Raw genomic sequence first — 19,045 nt, 5'->3', positions numbered from 1 at the left:
TGGAAGTTGATCTCCGTATGGTGCTAGTCTATCAACCATTATTATTTTCCAGTTAAATAGACAAACATTAAAAAAATGACAAATTTTTTCGAGATCATATAGGTTCTCTAAACGAACTTTCAAGCAAAAGTTTGACGCATGAGCTGGTATAATAGATACTGCATTCATCATATTCATTCGAGTTGAATATGGACGGCCAGGACTTACCTCCCTCGTCATCACGACCAGCGTAATGTTGGTGGCCGAGGTCTCGTAGAAGGCCGACGCGTCAGTGAGGTTGATGCCAGTGGACGGAGACCAATGGCCGACCTTCCTCAAATGTTCCCGCTTCAACTTGAGCAGGTCTAGCCGGAAGTTTGACCTCTTGCCCTCGTTGAACTCTATGTGCCCCGTCAGACCGTGCAGGCCAGCCTGTAAAGAAACACAAGCCATTCTAACTATAAAAAAAACTTCACACCTACCCTAAGAAATAGTTATTAGGAGTAACATGCATTCTTTCCGCTCGAACAGTCTTTTTCGGAGACGAATACTCGGTTGAACTTATCTTGAATATAGAAGCATGAAAGATAGGACCCTTGTCAAAATTTTCCTGACTGCCAAATTTAAACATTTCATCTCGGAATAATCATCATATGAGTGCCAACAGTAAATAATTGTGGAAAACTGCAACCACCTTTTATTTCAATATGTCGAACTTCCACTATATCACGTCTGAATTATTTGAATTTATGTCACTTCAGTAATTCCTCTTACGCATGCCTTGTGTTATATTTGAGAGAGAGTCAAATATTGAATGAAAATACTTTGAAATTTTCAAGATGAAGAAGTGAATTTTAAGTTAAAAGTATGCCACCAAAGAAGAAACCTTACGTCGATTCATCTTCGTGATGACAGTGGACTTTGAAAATGCTAAACTCGTCGCTAGAGAGTAGCAGTACTATGCCCGACTCGTACGAGAGGCTGTCAAAATAGCCAAAACATCTACTTTCAACAGGGAGGACAGCGATTCGCTCCCCAAGGCCTGGAAGAGACTCTCCCACAAACCTACCAATCGGGACGCTCCTGGCCATAACCAAGGCCTAAATGAGACGGGAAAAAACTTATATCCGACACTTGAAACCTAATGTCACCTGATGCAACGCCGGCAAAACTGTCGTCAGGGAAATCGAGGAGGACAACCCTAGCTGCGACAACAAAATGTATGTGCTCCGCGGGAGTATAGAGTCCTCATAAGGAGACTCGTCTATCGCTCGCGATCGGGTTTATTTTACCTTTTTCCATGGCGTATTCATTCATTCCATGTAGAGAAGACCCTTCTTAACAATTTTACTTCCGATTTAATGGCTGTGTATATTATACATGTATGAGATTAAGGTATACGAGTAGAGTCTACTTTATAAAGGTACCATAAAGGACTACAGGTGATTGTTAAAGTTTATACTATGCTTTTGAGCAAGAAATACGTCAGGAAAATTGTAGGTGGAGCAGTACTAAGATATCTTCGTGAGAGACTTGGTTATGTATGTATGGTACCTGTATGGTGGCTCTTAGCATTCGCGCGGACATTCACGAGAAGACAACATGACAAAGTACAAAGATCACCCGCGTTAAGGAGAAATTTGGACTTCCCGTTTTGGCGGTTACAAAATAAATGCAACGTCTGGTAGCTCTCACAATCTAGCCCTAATGAGTCACCGTCTACACGTTGTTTTTTCATTCTCTGTCCTGCCGCCTGTGGATGACGTAACTCCATAATGTAAAGGTATCTCCAGTAAGGAGAAATTAAGATGACATGGGTAAAAACTCAAAGCTTCGTCCAATAGCTTTCTCAATAAAATTTTAATGAGCTACCATTTAAACGTTCTTGTTTCCTTCCCATTCCTGACGCCTGTGGACGACATAGACATCCATCTCAGCCAATTATTGATTTCCAGTAGGATACAAAAGAGAAAGTTGTCTAATTGTTATCCTTTTTCCATTCCATTCTGAGTTTATTTACTACCGCAAAAAGGATCACATGATAGAAAAAGGTAAGGGTGAATAGTGACCTTAGGTCGAAGAACTCCAACTCAATTCCACTCAATGAAAATTGAAAGAAAACAGGACAGCAATTCACTGGAGGTATAATTAAGGCGACGTTAAAGTATAAAGACAAAAAATTGACCAGGTAGAATAATGTAATGCAGGTATTTGGAAATTTATTTTGAGAAAACAGTCATAGCAGAAACCATATATTGGAGAGAGTATTTTATTTGAGGAAATTGAATTCAAAGGTAGGAAATATGCACAAGGGGTTAAAAATGTTTTGCCAAAATGAATGTGAAATCAAAAGGTACACGTGTAAAACTTTCTGCTTAAGGTGTGCTAAGACTATGATAGCATTGAATGTAGCAAAATTATTTGAAAAACACGCCTGTACCGAAAGCAGAATAGATTGCATTAGCAAATAATATGTTTGCTTGTCATCCCTCGGAGACTAATGCGTGACTGATGATTTGGTTTGATAGAAATGAATGTTAATGAGCTTAACAAGAGAGGAAAGATTGGCACCGAATATTTATATCCAAGCCTAATTAGTACCCACGCTTTATTCTCCAAGTGGTTCCATCCGAATTATTGCCATCTATTGAGATAATTTAAAACTATTTTTTACATTCAGAAATTTATTAATTCGAGCTCAATTAAACAAAATTTCAAATGTGTGAATATTGAATATTGTATTTTCACCAGAAGAAAGCAAGCGCGCAGAACTTAAACGGGTCTGACGATGAGACGTAGGCTAAAAATAATCTAAAAGATTCCATCGATGAAAAAAACAAAAAAGTTTAGAAAAAGCGTGTAAAAAGGGTATGAACTACCTCAAGCTAGTGGCCATCTTTTCACAACGTAGAAGCAGACTCATGGTTTAGGAAGATTTTTCCTCTTTCCTTAGTTCGCGAGTAATCAAAAAAATAAGTCTCCGGTTTTCGGTCACTTAATTTTTTTCCCTTTCCTAAACAAGCTAATGCTAAGAATTCTAAGAATTTATATATACCTTATTTACATCAACCATATAATTGCGTGATTCATCGGTCGATATGCATTACTTTCCCTTCAATGACTAATATTTTACTATTCAGCATCTAATCTCATTTCATCATTGTAAAGTTTTTGAAGAGTTGAGAAAAACGAAAAGATTTTCAAAAGAGCCTGATAAAATTATACCTCTACCAGATAAAACTAGTGCTACGACTGAGGTTGCTGAAAAAATCAACTTCAGCATGTGATAACTATTCTTGCTAAAGTAATTAATAAAATTTCCTTAAAAGCTCTTAATCGGCATAGATTAGTCGCCATATTAATGACTAATGTCGGATGAAATATTTTATTCCGGGTAATTTCCAAAAGCGTTCGGATTCCAAGTGTAGAAATTAATTAAACGGTTTATCGACCTTTCCCATTGTTAAAATTTATGTAACATTCACCGCATGCTCTAAATTGGGAATGAAAGTTTCATGATGCTGGTGGCGTTCTGAACTATGAGCGGAGGAAAGAGACGCTAATTCCAGATGTACGTTGAGAGAGTTAAGCGATAATGGCGAACACGAGTTTGAATAATCTGAAGGGTAGAGAGATCAGCAAGCAGAGAATGAGAGAGAGCATATTTTATTTGAACGGCTCTGGGTTTAATTCCGTACCACACCATGATAAAAGCTGGGGATATAGACGTCTTATCCCAGAAATAGGGGATGAACGGTTTCGGGTCATTAGTGGATATTAATATTCCCATGTCATGAGACAATCATAAGGTTTATCTACGGTTTAATATTCACGTGTGGGTTGAAAACTCAGGCCACTGGTTAACTAGTGGGATCAATTAAAATTGCATTACGCGGATCAGAACAACGAGCTCGGACGGAAAGCGAATTAATTCAGCTCCTGTCACTTCGAGGTTAGCATTGAGTTCGCGTCTCGCAGAACTAGAAGCTAATAATGTCACAACTTCACATTGCATTACCCCCACTGAGAAATGATATCTGTCAAGTAGAATCGGCCGATTATGGAGAATAAACATTCAACAACGCCGTTATTGAATGCAACGTTGCAATTATCTCCAAACAAGCATTACAAATCGATATGGGATGGTATACCCATAAAAGTTTCGCAATTGGTATTCGCTGAAGAACGAAATTACACTTTCGTTTGTAAAGAAATTAGTCCATTAATTTTTATAAATTTTGAAATTTTCAAAATATGCTGGTTTTTTAAATATTATAATAGAAGATTTGTGTTAGATAAAGAATTTATTGAAATGCAAACATATATTTATGAATGTAAATGGGGTATTGCAACAATCAGTAACGATTTACCGACAAATTAGGAGAACTGAAATCCATAATTCAGTAAATTAAACGCATAAGTATGAGTTAATATACATTTCAGCGGAATATGCCATTATAGTACAATATTTCAATAAAAGTGATGCTATACTGAATGTCTGAATCTGTCGCAAAAGATCTCCATACCATTTGAAACTGAAATACCTAGTACCGTTACGTCAATAAGTATTAGCATGAATATGCGTAGCTATTTACATGCCATTTTTTTCATGTGAACGGATTCCTTGAACCAACTACACCCGGATAGTGGTAGAAAAAGCATAAATTATTTATCTACTTATATTGATTCTTTGGTAAATATTGAAGGACATAAATTATTATAGAAAATTAAGAGGCTTCATTTAAAAACAAAAGATAAAATTAAGAGCTTAATTTGGTCTACATCATATTTTCAATCAATTGCTCTCTTCGCAAGAATAAGCAAACTATATTTTAAAAATTCCCGAGAGTATTTGAATCAATCTGATTAATATTATATATGTGCAAATTTCTGACACAGTCAATGCAATTAAGTTTACTGATATGCACAGGGCTTTCATACTGTTTATTGTTTTTTATTAATGGGCTAAAATGTGTTGAAATTGAGATATTAACCCACCTTCAATCTACTAATTAAATAAACCTATTGTTGACGATATAAATAGTGACAGTATATTTTAATCGTATCTAATTTAGAGAGGGGTTATTGGTAGCTGAAAATTATGTTTGCTTGAGGCAATTAATTTGAGTCTAATTTGAACTGCAGCGTTCAAAAAGAGTGAAAACTTCTAATAGGGTTTACTTTGAGGCAAGCAGTTAATTCTGATCAGTAAACTGAGAGAATTTGGCGATGATTTGATGTGATCTCTGTTTGCTGAGCAAACTACGAGTAGCTTTGCGATGGCCTGAAATTATATGGACACTTATGGGTTTATTAACAGAGAACGACCATTGTATCAAAATAATTGGTGCTTGAAAGGCTCACGCGTCAAGACTTTTAATTGCATTTTCAAAACGCCTATATACTTACAAACATCTGAAATTCAATCTGCAGTCGGTGGAATGATTTGGATTAAATCTCGGCTTTCACGATGCATCAATAAGCTCCAAATGGATTTGATTTACGGAACGAAACATTTTAGGGGGGTCTAATAACTCGTTCTCAACTCCATACACCAATCAGCTATTAAATTGGTTCCGAAATGTAATCCTTAAGGGCGTCCCCGAAGAAAGGCAATTTTCCTTCCTTCTCGTTCGCATTATATTCAGCAAGAATATGCTAAGAATAATAAACAGACAAACCAGAGAATCCTTTCAATTCTCACAGGTTATATGCAAAGATAAATCAATGAAAGCGTATCAGATCCAATTCCGCGGAATTAATTTTTTTTATCAATGAAACACGCATTTTCAATTTCCAACAATCGTGTTTTCCACATTTGCCGTGATACATCTATTATGATTACTTATTATGGGTATGAAAAAAAATAATATGCTTGGAAGTGTCTAGAAAAATTTGTTTTCGTATAAAACCTAATGAATGTTTCATACTGTGTAGAACAATTTTGCAACCTACGAGAGATACACCACGAGTGCATATAAACGTTTTGTATTTTTGGGATGCTAAGCAGCAATGAAATGAAAAAAATATTGAAAAAAAAACGATAAGAATTTGATAAATTCTTGCAAAAAGCTTATGCTCGTTGAGTCATACATACTGTCAAAAATCTGAAGCCTAATATTTGAAGTCACACAAATCGTATGAAGAAATAATCATATATATCAATAGTTTAACTCGTTTCATTATTTATTAATACCCATACCTCCGAAAACAGCTCATACTGGCCTTCATATCGGGGTTTTTCAACAAGTTAACAATTACAAGGGCACGAAAAACCATACTCTAGATAAGGGCAACCTACCTGGGCGGGAATCAAACCCGTGACCTCTTCTTTAGCAGACGAGGACTTTATTCCGCTTCTACCGAAGCCGGTAGGATTGCATTAGCCTCACAATGGGGTGTCGAGACGACAAGCTCGATTTTACATTCTAGGTATTTAAAAATTAAATTCAGAGTGGACTACTGGTATACGCATTGCCTAATTCCGAGTGCAATAGGTTAAGACTTGAATTGTTCTGAAATGGGATTGTGTAATATTCAAATAATTCCTACTCTCCTTGTTGAGGCACGTAATACATTTAAAATAGGCAATCTTCTTTGTTCTTAGAGTTTCCGTTAATATTGACTTCAAATTAGAGCAACTAAGCAATGGACAAGGAAAGAGTCGAAGTATTTACTCGCACAGATTAGGTCCGTTTTAATCTCGTAAATTCTTCTAGTCAAAGGTCAAGTAGGGCAGGAATGCAATGGCCTTCTCACATACCACTTAACACTGTGGATGGGTATTTATTCTACAAACCTTCTCGACCACGCTTGCGTCACGAACTACTCGTCTTCCTCCCCAAAGGCATCCACTTACCCACGGAAATTCCTCAATCCTTCACCGTCAGTGATCCGAAATTCCAGGTCAAGATCGGTGCCCTATGAGCATTCCTTGACGTTATTTCACCACCTCCTGGAAATACTCTCTTAGATGGAGGCCTCTCTTGCGTCGGAAAGGCCAGAAACACGATCATCTCTCGCCGCTTGGACAAAGCAATCCATCCCCGACTGTGTACTTCACTGATTATCATGTTACGGGGATTGAGAGATTAAAAGCTCACCCTTCTCAACTTGAAATAGTTATTTAATCAACGTAAATTTCCCAGATGCACTGGGGCAGTGGCATAGCGAGGGGAGCAGGGGAGTTTAGATCTCCCGAAATATAAAATCACAATTACTTTGCTTCATTAAAGAAAGCAAAATATTGAAAAAGCATGAATTTACAGAATATTTCTTTTGACAAATGAAGTTTTTAGAATCATGAAAAGTGTTAAAATTAGTTTAATACCCTCCACCACCCGGGCGAGATTCCTGGCTACCCCACTGCATTAGGGCCTTACAGGCTATGTCAGAATAAGAAGAACAAGGCTTCGCAAAAGATGAAATAACAGAGGTATTTTTTCTGAGGTAATCAAGAGAAATAATTACAGCTACTGGTATACAGGAGAAGAGAGGAGGCTAGGGCAAACATTTAATTAGGAAAACAAGAGCTAAAAAGAGTTTTGTAGCCTAGGAATCTGAAATCAACGATGGGCGAATCAAGAAACAAATAGTCAGTAGAATAATGCAGACGATGAGGGTTGTCAACAAAAAAAGAAGGATCTTCTTACAGCTGAGAATACAAGTACATAGGTAAGGGAACAATTCATCAGATGCTACATATGGGGCACGTTTCTCTTTGGGAGCGAAGATTGGATGGTGACACCAGCAGAGAAGTTAAGAGTGAAAGCATCCGAAAGGTGCTACAAATGAATGCTCAAGATAAAATGGATATATTGAGTGAGAAAGGAGTGAGTACTAAGAAAAGTGAAAGAAAAGAGAAGTCTTCTAAAACCCTTCAAGAGAAGACGGGACAAATTAGGCGGCCATATTATGAGGCATGATGGCCTGATGAAAATAATAATGCAAGGACAAGTGTGCGCGAAGAATGGCAAGGGACAGCCCCGAGTGAATAGGGTAGTTTACTTCATCAAAGAAAACGAAAGGCATTGATTGCGATTTGTTACCCACCATTAGTGTATTCATAATATGCAAACTATTTGGTTTTAGAAATACCGGTTTAGACGAATGGCAAGGATCAATATTATCCTCATTTGAAAAAGGCCAGATTGGCGCCCATGCGATGCCACTCCACGTGACGTCACAGGGACCTATGTACATATGTACTGTAACTCTCGCCAACTAAAAAAAAGGGTGGCAACTTGCGCGATTTTTAAAGTTGGACTTACTACTCCTCGGCCTTGTACATGGTAAATCCTTGTAACGAAAACTCCAGTTAGCGACTCCTTCCCTCAGTGAAAGACTATCCTTGAATACGTACGTGAACCCAAACTCTCGCTAACTAAAGAAAAAAAGGGCGGAAACTATTGCTATTTTTTAAAGCTGAACTTACGAAAGAGTGGCTGAATCGGTAAGATTTATTTTAATCGTTATAGCTTAACTATTTCTCACATGCTCAAGGACTAACAAGATTACGTTAAAGTTAAGGTTACGTTACGTTACGTGAGAGTTAAAACACCGTTTTACGACAGAGTAGAGGGCAGCGGTGATTTATTTGAAGTAATAATTGGAAATAAAATAGACTGATATTTTGTGCAAAAGATAAATAATAAAATTAAGGCAAAATGAAAAGAAATTTGGAGTAGAAGAGTGGAGAAGCAGCTATCGCGCATTCATTTAAGAAACGATGTTGAAACATGAAGTCGAGCATTGCTTAGCGGAAAGTTTTTAACGCCTTCTAAGAAAAGCAAACAAAAATCTAACTGGACAGAAAGAAATAGGCCTTTAATTGTACTAACTGTGCCAACTGTTGACTTTCGAAAAATGCTGGAAATATGTACTATATAATGATCGCTAGAGCTGACACGTATAACATGTAGAAGGCAGATGGATGAATGGCGAGAATATTTTCATAAATACTTCAGACCACTTTCAAGTCATAGCCACCCAGTGAAAAACTCAAAAGCTTGGCAAAAACATCTAAATCCCAGTCCTCTAGTACGTAATGCAGTACCAAGGAGTTCCAGGTTCTGGAGAAGGAGCAAAATATTGAATCGTAGAACACGGAGCGTCACGAATTATTACCGAATCCGAAACGAGCAAGCCATAAACTAAATCCTTGGAGCTCTTGCTTCACGGTAGGGGCTCAGAAATGTGGGTCGTACGGCAGGAGGTGCTGGAGGAAATGAGAAATGCAAATATAGCGCCGCCGAACGCGTCAGAGGGGGGCAGTACCCTGGGCAGGAAATTAAGATTCAAGCGCTGGGCCGCACTCCGAACCCGAGGAAATCCTCGGCTCCCGCATCCAGGCACCTTTCTCCGGCCAAAACGAATCAAGGGGCAGGGAAAGAAAAAGAAAAGATGATGGTGACGAGATGGAAGATTTGCAGCACAGAAGGAAAACTGAATAATAAGGTACGGCGTACTCCTAAGTTTGCAACCATGCCTTATTTTTACAACAGAAAAAGGGCCGATTGATTACGCATTGGTGGCCGCATGTGGCCTCTTGAGATTGTTTCAGCATTATTTTTCAAGCTTGGGCATTTCGAATACCTCAGTCATTTGTTGAAACGCCCACCAAATTCTCATGTTTTATTAAATTAACAATGTCTTTATGAGATGACCATATTGTTAAGTTATGTAAATGAAACATGAAAATTTGGTGGGCGTTTCAATAATTTCAGTTAACAATATGTTTATGAGATAAACACATTGTGCATATTCTCAAAATCAACCAAAATTACTTCATAATGCTAGTCAAAGAAAACCCATCACGACGACACGTCACCCGACAGCTCTTTCTCGCAGCGTATATTTTAAACCTAAGCTTCTCAGACTATATTGGCTAGACCCCTTTCAACATTCGCTTTTGTCACAAAAATGAGAATTTTACCTCGGTACGCTACCGGAGTCGGAATTTTCAAATTGAAGACAGGTAAATTCTGAAAAGGTTTTGCTTCACAAATCCCGAAAATTTCAAAATGAATGCATAAGTAATAAAGAGGCCATAATTCACAATAATAGACAAAAAACTACTAGTCAAGCAGGATTGATGCTTACTTGTAAGGCATCAACCCTAAACAATAGTTGATAAATTCTAACAAAAAAATTGAACACTGTGAACGCACTAAAATGAAGGAAAACTAAGATAGTGAGAATCAGTGAACATCCAGATTAAATGAAAGAATATCTCATCAGTAAAGAAGTGCCGTGACCACCGGGAAACCATTTTCCTACTCATTGAAACACAGAAAGGAAAATAACAATGGACACTCCAAAAAGTTGCAGAGTAAAAAAAATTAAACCTTAGAAAATGTTACCTACTCAGAGCTAAGAAATTTCTGACCATATGGGTACAAGAAAAATTGTCATCATAAGTCAACAACCCTAAGATTGGTTTGCTGCAGTAACTAATTAGGGGTCGTCCCTACCCTTCTCCCCTTCAATGACTGTTTTCACCAGGCCATTATACCTCATAAAGTGGCCAAATATTTTGTCCTGTCTTCTCATTAAGGGCTTTAGAAGACTTCTCTTTTCTCCCACTCTACTTTGCACTTCCTCATTACTTACTCTTCATCCATTTATCTCCATTTTTCTTCTGTAGCCCAACATTTCGAATGCTTGCCCTCTTGATTTATATGCAGCTGTTCCACTTCAATTCTTGTTATATCGAACTCATAAATTACTGTCAATGTGAACCGCACATTTGACAGGAAAGACTGCTGTCGTCTGTTACAGGAAGGCACAATGTAGATCAGTGGTGGCTAACTTCGAACGGGCCGATAGACACGTAATCGAAAGAAACAAGTACTTAGGAGGACCAAGTATATAAAAAACTGTTATTGAGGGAAGAATATTGGATAAAGGGGTGAGGAGGAGGGAAAGAAAAGGGCTCGTGGATACGATATAAAACAGCGGGCCTAAACCCTTTAGAGACTGAACTAACTTACCCGCTGATTTGTATAATTTATTTTACAACTAGTTAAGGGATATTATGAAAGAGAACCCGAACAAAAATTTTTAAATGCGTTTTCTAGCATGTACTCAAATGGGAGCACGCCACAAAATTTTGCTATTGCTTGAAAAATAAATATGCACTCGACCAAAAACTAAGTCCAATAGCGTAATGTATACTGATTTTTTGAATAACTGAGCATTTGCCACTGGAGAGTGAGTGTAGGGGAAAATATCGAACAAACCGCGTACTCACTACAGAGGTGACGAAAAAACCAATTTTGAAAAGGCATAATTTACGACCAATGTATACACAAGTAATTCATCAGATACTATGGAATATGTTAGACTACTATGGAGTATTTTTATCTAAGGAAGCGAGGCTTGGACATTGACAGCAGCAGAGAATTCAAGAGTGAAAGCATTCGAAATGTGGTGCTACCGAAGAATGATGAAGATAAAATGGATCGACCGAGCAAGTAACGAGGAAGTGCTAAGAAGAGTGGGAGAAAAGAGAAGCCTCCTAAAACCCTTAAGCAGAAGACGGGACAACTTAGTTGGCCACATTTTGAGGCACGACGGCCTGATGAAGGCTATAGTAGAAGGACAGGTGGAAGGAAAAGAAGGGCAAGGGAGGGCCCCGATAGAATTACATGGGACAGGTTATAAAGGATGTAAAAGAGAAGAAATACGCCGCTATAAAAAAGGTTAGCGGATAGGAGAGAGAAATGGAGAGCTGCAGCAAACCAATCCCAGAATTGTTGACTAATGATGATGATGCGATCACATGTCATGGGAATCACTTTAACCTTTTCCCTACTATACACGTATATATACGTGTGGACGTTTCCTGACCCGGGAGACGACGGCCCTATATTTTCGTGTGAGATTTTCCTAGCCAGGAGAACGAAAGCCGAGGATATACGTTTTCTGCCTCTCCCCCTTTTAGGACGGTCGCGGGTTTACGTTGTCTTTGTCTCGCTAGGGTTCAGGATTTACCCTCGGAATCCGGGAGCATGTACCTAGACCCCTTGTCTTTTATAACCCCTCTTAGCGGTAAGGGACAGCGGTCATACAATTGTTTATCCCGTCAGGTTTCGAAATAAATATTTGTTCATTTCTCAAGAGAAATAAACGAAGAATTGAATTATTTGTCTTTTGAGCAGCGTTTACAATTTTTAAACGAAATTCTACGATAAATACTAACTTACATCTCGAGTTATGTATAAAAATCAACATGGAAATTGTTACTGCATTAAATTCGTTAATATTGGCCTCATTACTTCGTTTAAAATTTGACAATGCTCAGAAAAAAATGAGTAATTCAATTCAAAGTCTGCAATTTACGTGCAAGCAACAATTATCCATTTCCTAAATACATATAAGCAATACATACGTTGACCGAAAACCAATGCCGCAGGTATGGTCGTAAACCCGGAAAGGAGGGAGCACAACTACTCAATCAAAATACTTCTATAATTTATTTACATAAAAAAAGATATTAAAGTAATCATAGATACGAAATATAGTTTTCATTAATTTTTGTAAATATGTTCCAAAATGGGAATATTGGATTGTTAACGATTAACCAACGGCGTACGTCAATGAAGCGGTAAATTCTTTGTGTGAAGGGAAACGGAGGAGGAGGGAGGGAGAAATTGTTCCTTGACCTGCAAAATAACTACAGTTAAATTGTTATAGAAATTACTTCTATGGACTATAAAAATACCGATCCAATTTGCACCACGAGAACCAATCAGCCTGTCGCCGTCCAGCCACCTGGGTATATTGGACTGATAGTTTTTGAAGTCCGATTTAGTACCGAAATTTGGTATTTGGATATTTCCTCGTTCTCGAATCGAGCTTAGCGTAGCCAGATCAGGTATTAGAGCCATCCAATCACCCGCGGTACAGCATAGAGAAACACGAATGCCTTTTCGGGACAAAAATCCTTTCTTTCTTTAAAGCGATGGATCCCCGAAATAAGGTGCAGGGCCGGTGATCGAGGCGTATCGTTGCGTAAAAATCTATTCATCCCAAAAAGCTTTAAGCAGGGAGAGAAAAGAGAGAGGAAGGCTGAAGAAGGACCTCGACCTCCCAAATTATCCGTGAGAGCACCTGTTGATGATTTTAAAAGGGGCCACTCTCCCTTTTGCCGGCCTTGGTGGAAATAAAACTTTCAACGGCGCACGTTCCCCCGGAATCCTCCTGTGTACACGCGAGTAGTTGGAGAATGGAAAAGAATTTGGAGGAGGAAGAAAATGTTACTGATATCTGCGCGGCCCTCCGCGAGCCACCGATTGGGACTCAATCGCCCGGTCGAGATCAACCGCCTGTGGAGGGAAGGTACCTACACGACTTTTCTGGCGAAAGTTGACAAAAATACCGTGGTGCACATTGAGTTCAGATAAATACGCCCTTTTAGAGTTAAAAATAATATTTAAAATTCTTTTACACATTTTAACTGGAAAATGAAATAGAATACTATTTAATTTTCTTGGAACATTTACTCCTACGAGGCTAGGTTTTACATTTGAAATTTAAATTGGTAAAATAAAATGGTGAACAAAATGCAGTATCATTAACAAAATTCTTAGTTCTGCAACAATAATGCAATATCATTAACAAAATTCTTAGTTCTGCAACAATAATTATACGTATTTAAGGGAATAATAAAATAATAAGACGAGTAAAATAGAATGTTACAATTTTTAACTTTAATAAAACAAAATGTTTAGATCTTTATTAACCTATTCAATAAGACCTACCTCTATTACGAATTCAACGGAAAATGTACCAATGTCTGCATCAAATTAGAACAGGTTTTATTTCTGCTCATGCATTTGCACAAATTCGGTGGTTACGCGGTGAATTTTGGTGTTCATTCTCGCGTTTATATATTTAAGCTTTAACTTGTACCTGATAATATGCCATGTAAACAGGCCATTAGATCATAATTACTAAAATGAAACAGGCACATACTGTACTGCAGCTCTCAAGGCTGGATCGCAGTATTAGGGAGTGAAGAATTGACCATATTCCTGCCATCATTAAAAATCGACTATTTCTTCCAATTTGAACCTTAGATTTCTTTGATTTTAACGTGATAGTGTCAAATATTATCCTATTACGACCTGATAAAAATTACATGCACACACACACACACATACTCAAATCTATCCCTATCAGTTCTCATCTTCCGTTCTTAATCTCCAATTTCCTCCACCAGATTCCCATTGAATATCCCGTCACTGATTGATCCTTTCCCTTCGGCGAATTTCCTCGATCGGGGAGATATATTGAGACGGGGATAGCCTGCAAAGGATGTAGGTGGGGAAAAGCCTTCTGAGAGGGAGAAAAAAATGAGGGAAGAAATGCCAACCAGCATCTTAATAAACCCAAGACTCAACTTTCCCTTGCCTTAACATGTGTCGCCCGAGGGGAAATAAAATAGTGGACTCATTACTATGGACTAGGGAGTGTCCCTCCTGGAAATTTCCCTGAAAACGAAAAAAAAGATAAAATGAGGACGAATTTTGATGAGAAAAGGATTCGAACGATTATGCTAATTGAGTCTCGGAGATTTCTTTCTCATCTCGGTCCTACCGAATTTTTCGAGCACAGGAAGAGCATGGGATACGGAGTTCCTTCCTTTGGTGGGCCGTAGGGGAAAATGCTTTTTTGCATGACAGGAAATATTCTCAGAAGTTCACCATAACTTTTGTACGTCCCACTTAAAAAACAGCGGTTTTATGAAGGAAATAATTTTAGCCCAAGAGGTCTCTCTCTCTAGCGAATGTTTGAGAATGAAAAAAATATAATGAAAATAACTCAGTAGACCTTGAACGCAGAAGAAAAATTCGCAATTCTAATATCTGTCACGTAAAATTCAAGACTAATACTAGCACAAGCGATATTTAACCTGTGGCATAAAATAATGCAGATTATAAGTATGGAATGCTCATGGAAAGTTACAAAGCCTAAGCTATCAACTCGAAATTTTAATTTACAGAGAGACCCCTGTATAGAGAGACCCTTGTAAATATTTGCGTGTATCTAAATTTTGAGTATTTTACCTCAGAATATCCTCAAATGTTAACTTCTCACATTTGAAATCACGCAAATGTTGAGAATGAACAAGCGCGTGTAAACATCCTGCATTTTTTTTTAAACTTTAACGTAAGTTTTATTCGAGTGTTTTGTCGCAAAATAAGGGAACATTAAGCTGGTGTATAATGATCCCGTTTGTTAAAAACTCCTTTTGATACAAAGTACTTTTCCGCACCGTCTACAGAAATATTTCAATGAATTGCGATTTGGAATCTGAGCGATGAAATCCATTTGCCCATCAGATTACTCCCACAAATAACATATGGCACGAAGAGACCGATTTTCGAGCCGAAAGGATTTTCACTAGGTAGAGCAACGACCAATCCGAACGGCTGCGATTTTGTTTCGCTCCTCAAAATTCATTGCTTCAGATCCCGTTCCGCCTCGCGGCGAAACCAAGACCGCGACTTCAGATGGCCTGCACGTGAAATTGGACGAGACATCCTCCGCATCTCTTATATTCCTTTTCCGCCTCCGCCATCCTTCCGGGCACGAAGCGAAGCGGAGTTCTACCACCAGAGGGCAGAGTGGGCGACGCACGTGACGCGAATGCAATGGTGATGGCGGGAATATTTGTACGAGTGGCCGCGAGGGTGCGCAGAAAGACGGTTGCTAGTAGAGTCCTCTGGATTGACAATAATACACTAAATGGTTGAGGTATACAATAAAGTAAATACACTATACACAGAATATACATAAAACCTGTTGAGAGATTAATGTAGAGAGCTGCCCTCCAGAAGACTTGGGTTGCAAGAAGAGTTTGTTCGATGTATCGCAAGATCCGCGCGATTCAGACCTTACAGCACGCGCATGAAGGAACCACTAGTTTTTCAGTAGGCGCTACTCCAATCGGCCACTAAATGAGCTATCATCCACCGTTAATATAAGTGGGTTTACAAAAGTCTTCACTCACGTCGCTGACAGCAGAGCGATCCTTATTTCAAGTTTCAACAAAAAATTGAAGAAAAAGCACACACAATGGAATAAAGTACAGTTTAAATAAATTTCTCATTCAATTCAAGATTGATAATCACAAAAACAGTACTTTAACTTCGCAATAAAAGAAATCAATATTACAGGCATCAATAAATACATAACGAAGCACAATGAACCAACCATTAGGAGTAGTTTCTTATCTAACTTTTAGGGGTCTCTATTAAAAGACTACATTCATGCGTTTACAATTACAAGTGCTGGACGCCTAGCTTTTTCTGATAAAAGCCACGAATTAACAAACAAATGAAAACTGTGTCCATTAAAAGACATGGTTTATGAGAAAAAAAGCTATTTCATTACCCAGAGACCTAGACGTAATACACTACAGTTAATCCTGTTAAACGTCACATATATTCGTGATGGTAACCTCTAAAATTCATTAATTTACAAAGCTTTCGGTCGTGAGTACAAAAATACTAGCGAAATTACTGAGAATTAATGAATTGCTATGCAGCGATAGCCCTGCTGCAGACAATTTTAATAAACTATGAAAACCAATGCGCTGTGGCAGTGTAATTCAACCTTTAACAGTACGGGCTGCGGTCTACTCCATGTAGTCCCCTAGACCGGAGCGGTCAGGGCGGCTATTAACAGGCAAAATCTTGTGTTAACATTTAAACCTCTTTTTACATTCAGTGATGGGAAATGAAAAAGAACATCACGTAAAACATAATTCAATAGGAGAAAATGACCTTTCAAGAGACTGACCTCCAGCCAGTAACCTTCCAAACATTCACTTTCATCTCCGACCTTTTTTCTAATCCCGTCTCTTCTCTAGTTTGGGTTAATGAGTAAGTAAACTGGCTTCGATGTTTTTTAATTTCCTGAAATGGCATCATCGTGTCGAAACCGGTAGGGAAAAATAAAATAGTGTGGTAAATAACTTAAAGTCATTACATAACAAACCATAGAATAATTGCAAAAAGTACGCCCGTCGACGATGATTTTTACTCGAAATCGTTTACTGTGCAACGCCGCTAGTTTTGATAGAGCTGTACTTACCGCGTTGATGTAGTTGTAGAGGCTGAGTCCGTCATCCCAAGGCTGCTCCAGTTCGCAGGACAGATTGGCGGGCCTCAGGACGTGGCTACGGTCGAGGGCCGCCAGGCCGCGGGCGAACGCGTGCACAGAATCGAACATCAGCGCCGGCTCGGCCTATGGCGAGAAAGTGAACGATAAAAAGATTAATGGGAGAAATGGAGAAGGAAAATGAGGATGAGGCATGTCATGAAGTAAATAAGTTGGGCTACTAATTAGCTTAAGTTACATTTACAAACTACCCAAAAATCGGCCTCAATAGGCGTATGACGGTGGGTGTAAAGACACCAGCCATAAACAAAAAATAGAAATTCGCGTTGAAGTTTTCAGAATTCATTTATTCAAGTTCATTATTGTTCGGCGGAAAAATTCTCTACAGATTCGTTCTGCAAAACATCTCCCTTAGTTTGTCGTTTCTATTGGACCTGAAAATAGAGTGAGGTTCAAATATGGTGTTATCCGAGATGCTCTGAAAGATATCTATTCTTAATTGATAAAGTAAATAAATATGTCAGGAGACAGAAAATACAAACTACAAATGCATATGGATGAAAAAATACGTATACAACTGGAAGTACGCCTGCCTTCAAATATAACTATAAACCTTAGGCTTTACATTATACGGTAATTACATATCTTTTAATGAACTTTTAGCAGGGATGGGCACTATGTAACCAACCTGAAGGTAATATTACGAGATACTCCTCACGCAAAAGTATACGTTAGAATTTGAACTTCGTTATATTATCGGTATCATCAAGCTTCGTGAAGGTGCGGTAGGTAGCAGTCACCGTGAGTCCAGTGAGTCACCCCAACCAGTCAGTTGACAAAGAATCTGAAGTATTTTTTGCATTTGTCTGTGCTTTCGGCATAATATTTTTGCAGTAGAGGAACTTAAGCCTAAACTTTTTCAAAGTTTGAAAATTTTAACACACTAAAAATTTACCGGTAGATGAATTAGGAAATTATTATAATGCAAGGAACTAACTAAAACTTAACTCGACTTAAACCATGAATATATCAAATACCTGTACTTTTCGTAAACATGGTGTTAAAGATATACCTCTGATATAAGTCGATAGTAATAAGCTAATTTTGGATACAGAAACAAATTTCATTTTCAATACACACTTTTTTCTCCATTTTGACTCGACTCTAATTCCCTATTTATTTTATTTACGTATTTCATTTTAGGATAAATTTTCTAAAAAAATAAAGGTTTTCAAATTTTAAGTTTCGACACAAGTTATACTTTTTATAACGAAATGCACTAAATTTGTTGCACAACAGCAATAAAACTATGATTTCAACCTGCACTAATCTATATAAAGTATCGTAATCGGTGAAAAATTTGAAATTTTTTATACAAAAGCCGAAAACATATTGTTATGACTGAAATGTATCGTAGAGTCCGGAAAAAAATTGTTGGTAAACGAGCTTCCGTTACGAGAAATAAAATCACGGGCCTTCTATTCAATATCGCTCAGTTAAATTACAAGCATCCTCTGTACACACATTGTAACTGCACTTTCATTCATGCAATTGGTTCCCGAGGGCTGTCAGGGCCCATGTGAGCGTGATTTTTAATGGAGGACACGCACACAAAAGTAGAAAAAGGAAACAAATAATTCTGCTGGTAGCAATTTCAAGCTAACGAGAGAACACGAGATTCCCGCGTTAACCAAGTTCATAAAAATAAAACACTTCCCATCCAACTTCAGTTTTACAACTCTTTTTTTTTCTCCGTCGCAAAAGCTGCGCGCGGAGACAGGAATAGTAAAGAAGAGAGATAGGAGGAAATGATTTTGTGTCGAGAGTAACTCCGGTGGGTTATAAAACCATGACAGCGGTGATCAAAACACGGGCATCGCACCTCACTTTTTTTGGGAATGGAAAAAAGAGTACCGCTGGCGGTCGGGCGAGATTT

At 38.2% G+C, this 19,045-nt stretch overlaps 1 protein-coding gene across 4 annotated transcripts in view; it reads right to left on the bottom strand.

The window, feature by feature from the left end:
* Nucleotides 1-19,045, bottom strand: part of LOC124160610 (glutamate receptor ionotropic, kainate 2) — a 1,073,818-nt gene that overhangs the window by 58,176 nt on the left and 996,597 nt on the right. For all 4 annotated transcript variants that reach the window (XM_046536503.1, XM_046536502.1, XM_046536505.1 and 1 more), the window contains exons 7-8: nucleotides 17,083-17,235; nucleotides 208-411 (exon numbers count right to left, since the gene is read on the bottom strand). In XM_046536503.1, coding sequence (XP_046392459.1) covers nucleotides 208-411; nucleotides 17,083-17,235 — 357 coding nt within the window. The remainder of the gene's footprint in view (nucleotides 1-207; nucleotides 412-17,082; nucleotides 17,236-19,045) is intronic.

Source organism: Ischnura elegans, chromosome 6, assembly GCF_921293095.1.
Source record: "Ischnura elegans chromosome 6, ioIscEleg1.1, whole genome shotgun sequence".
NCBI classification, from domain to species: Eukaryota; Metazoa; Arthropoda; class Insecta; order Odonata; family Coenagrionidae; genus Ischnura; species Ischnura elegans.
Note: the sequence above shows the minus strand (reverse complement) of the source record. Positions and strands in the feature narration are given on the sequence as shown.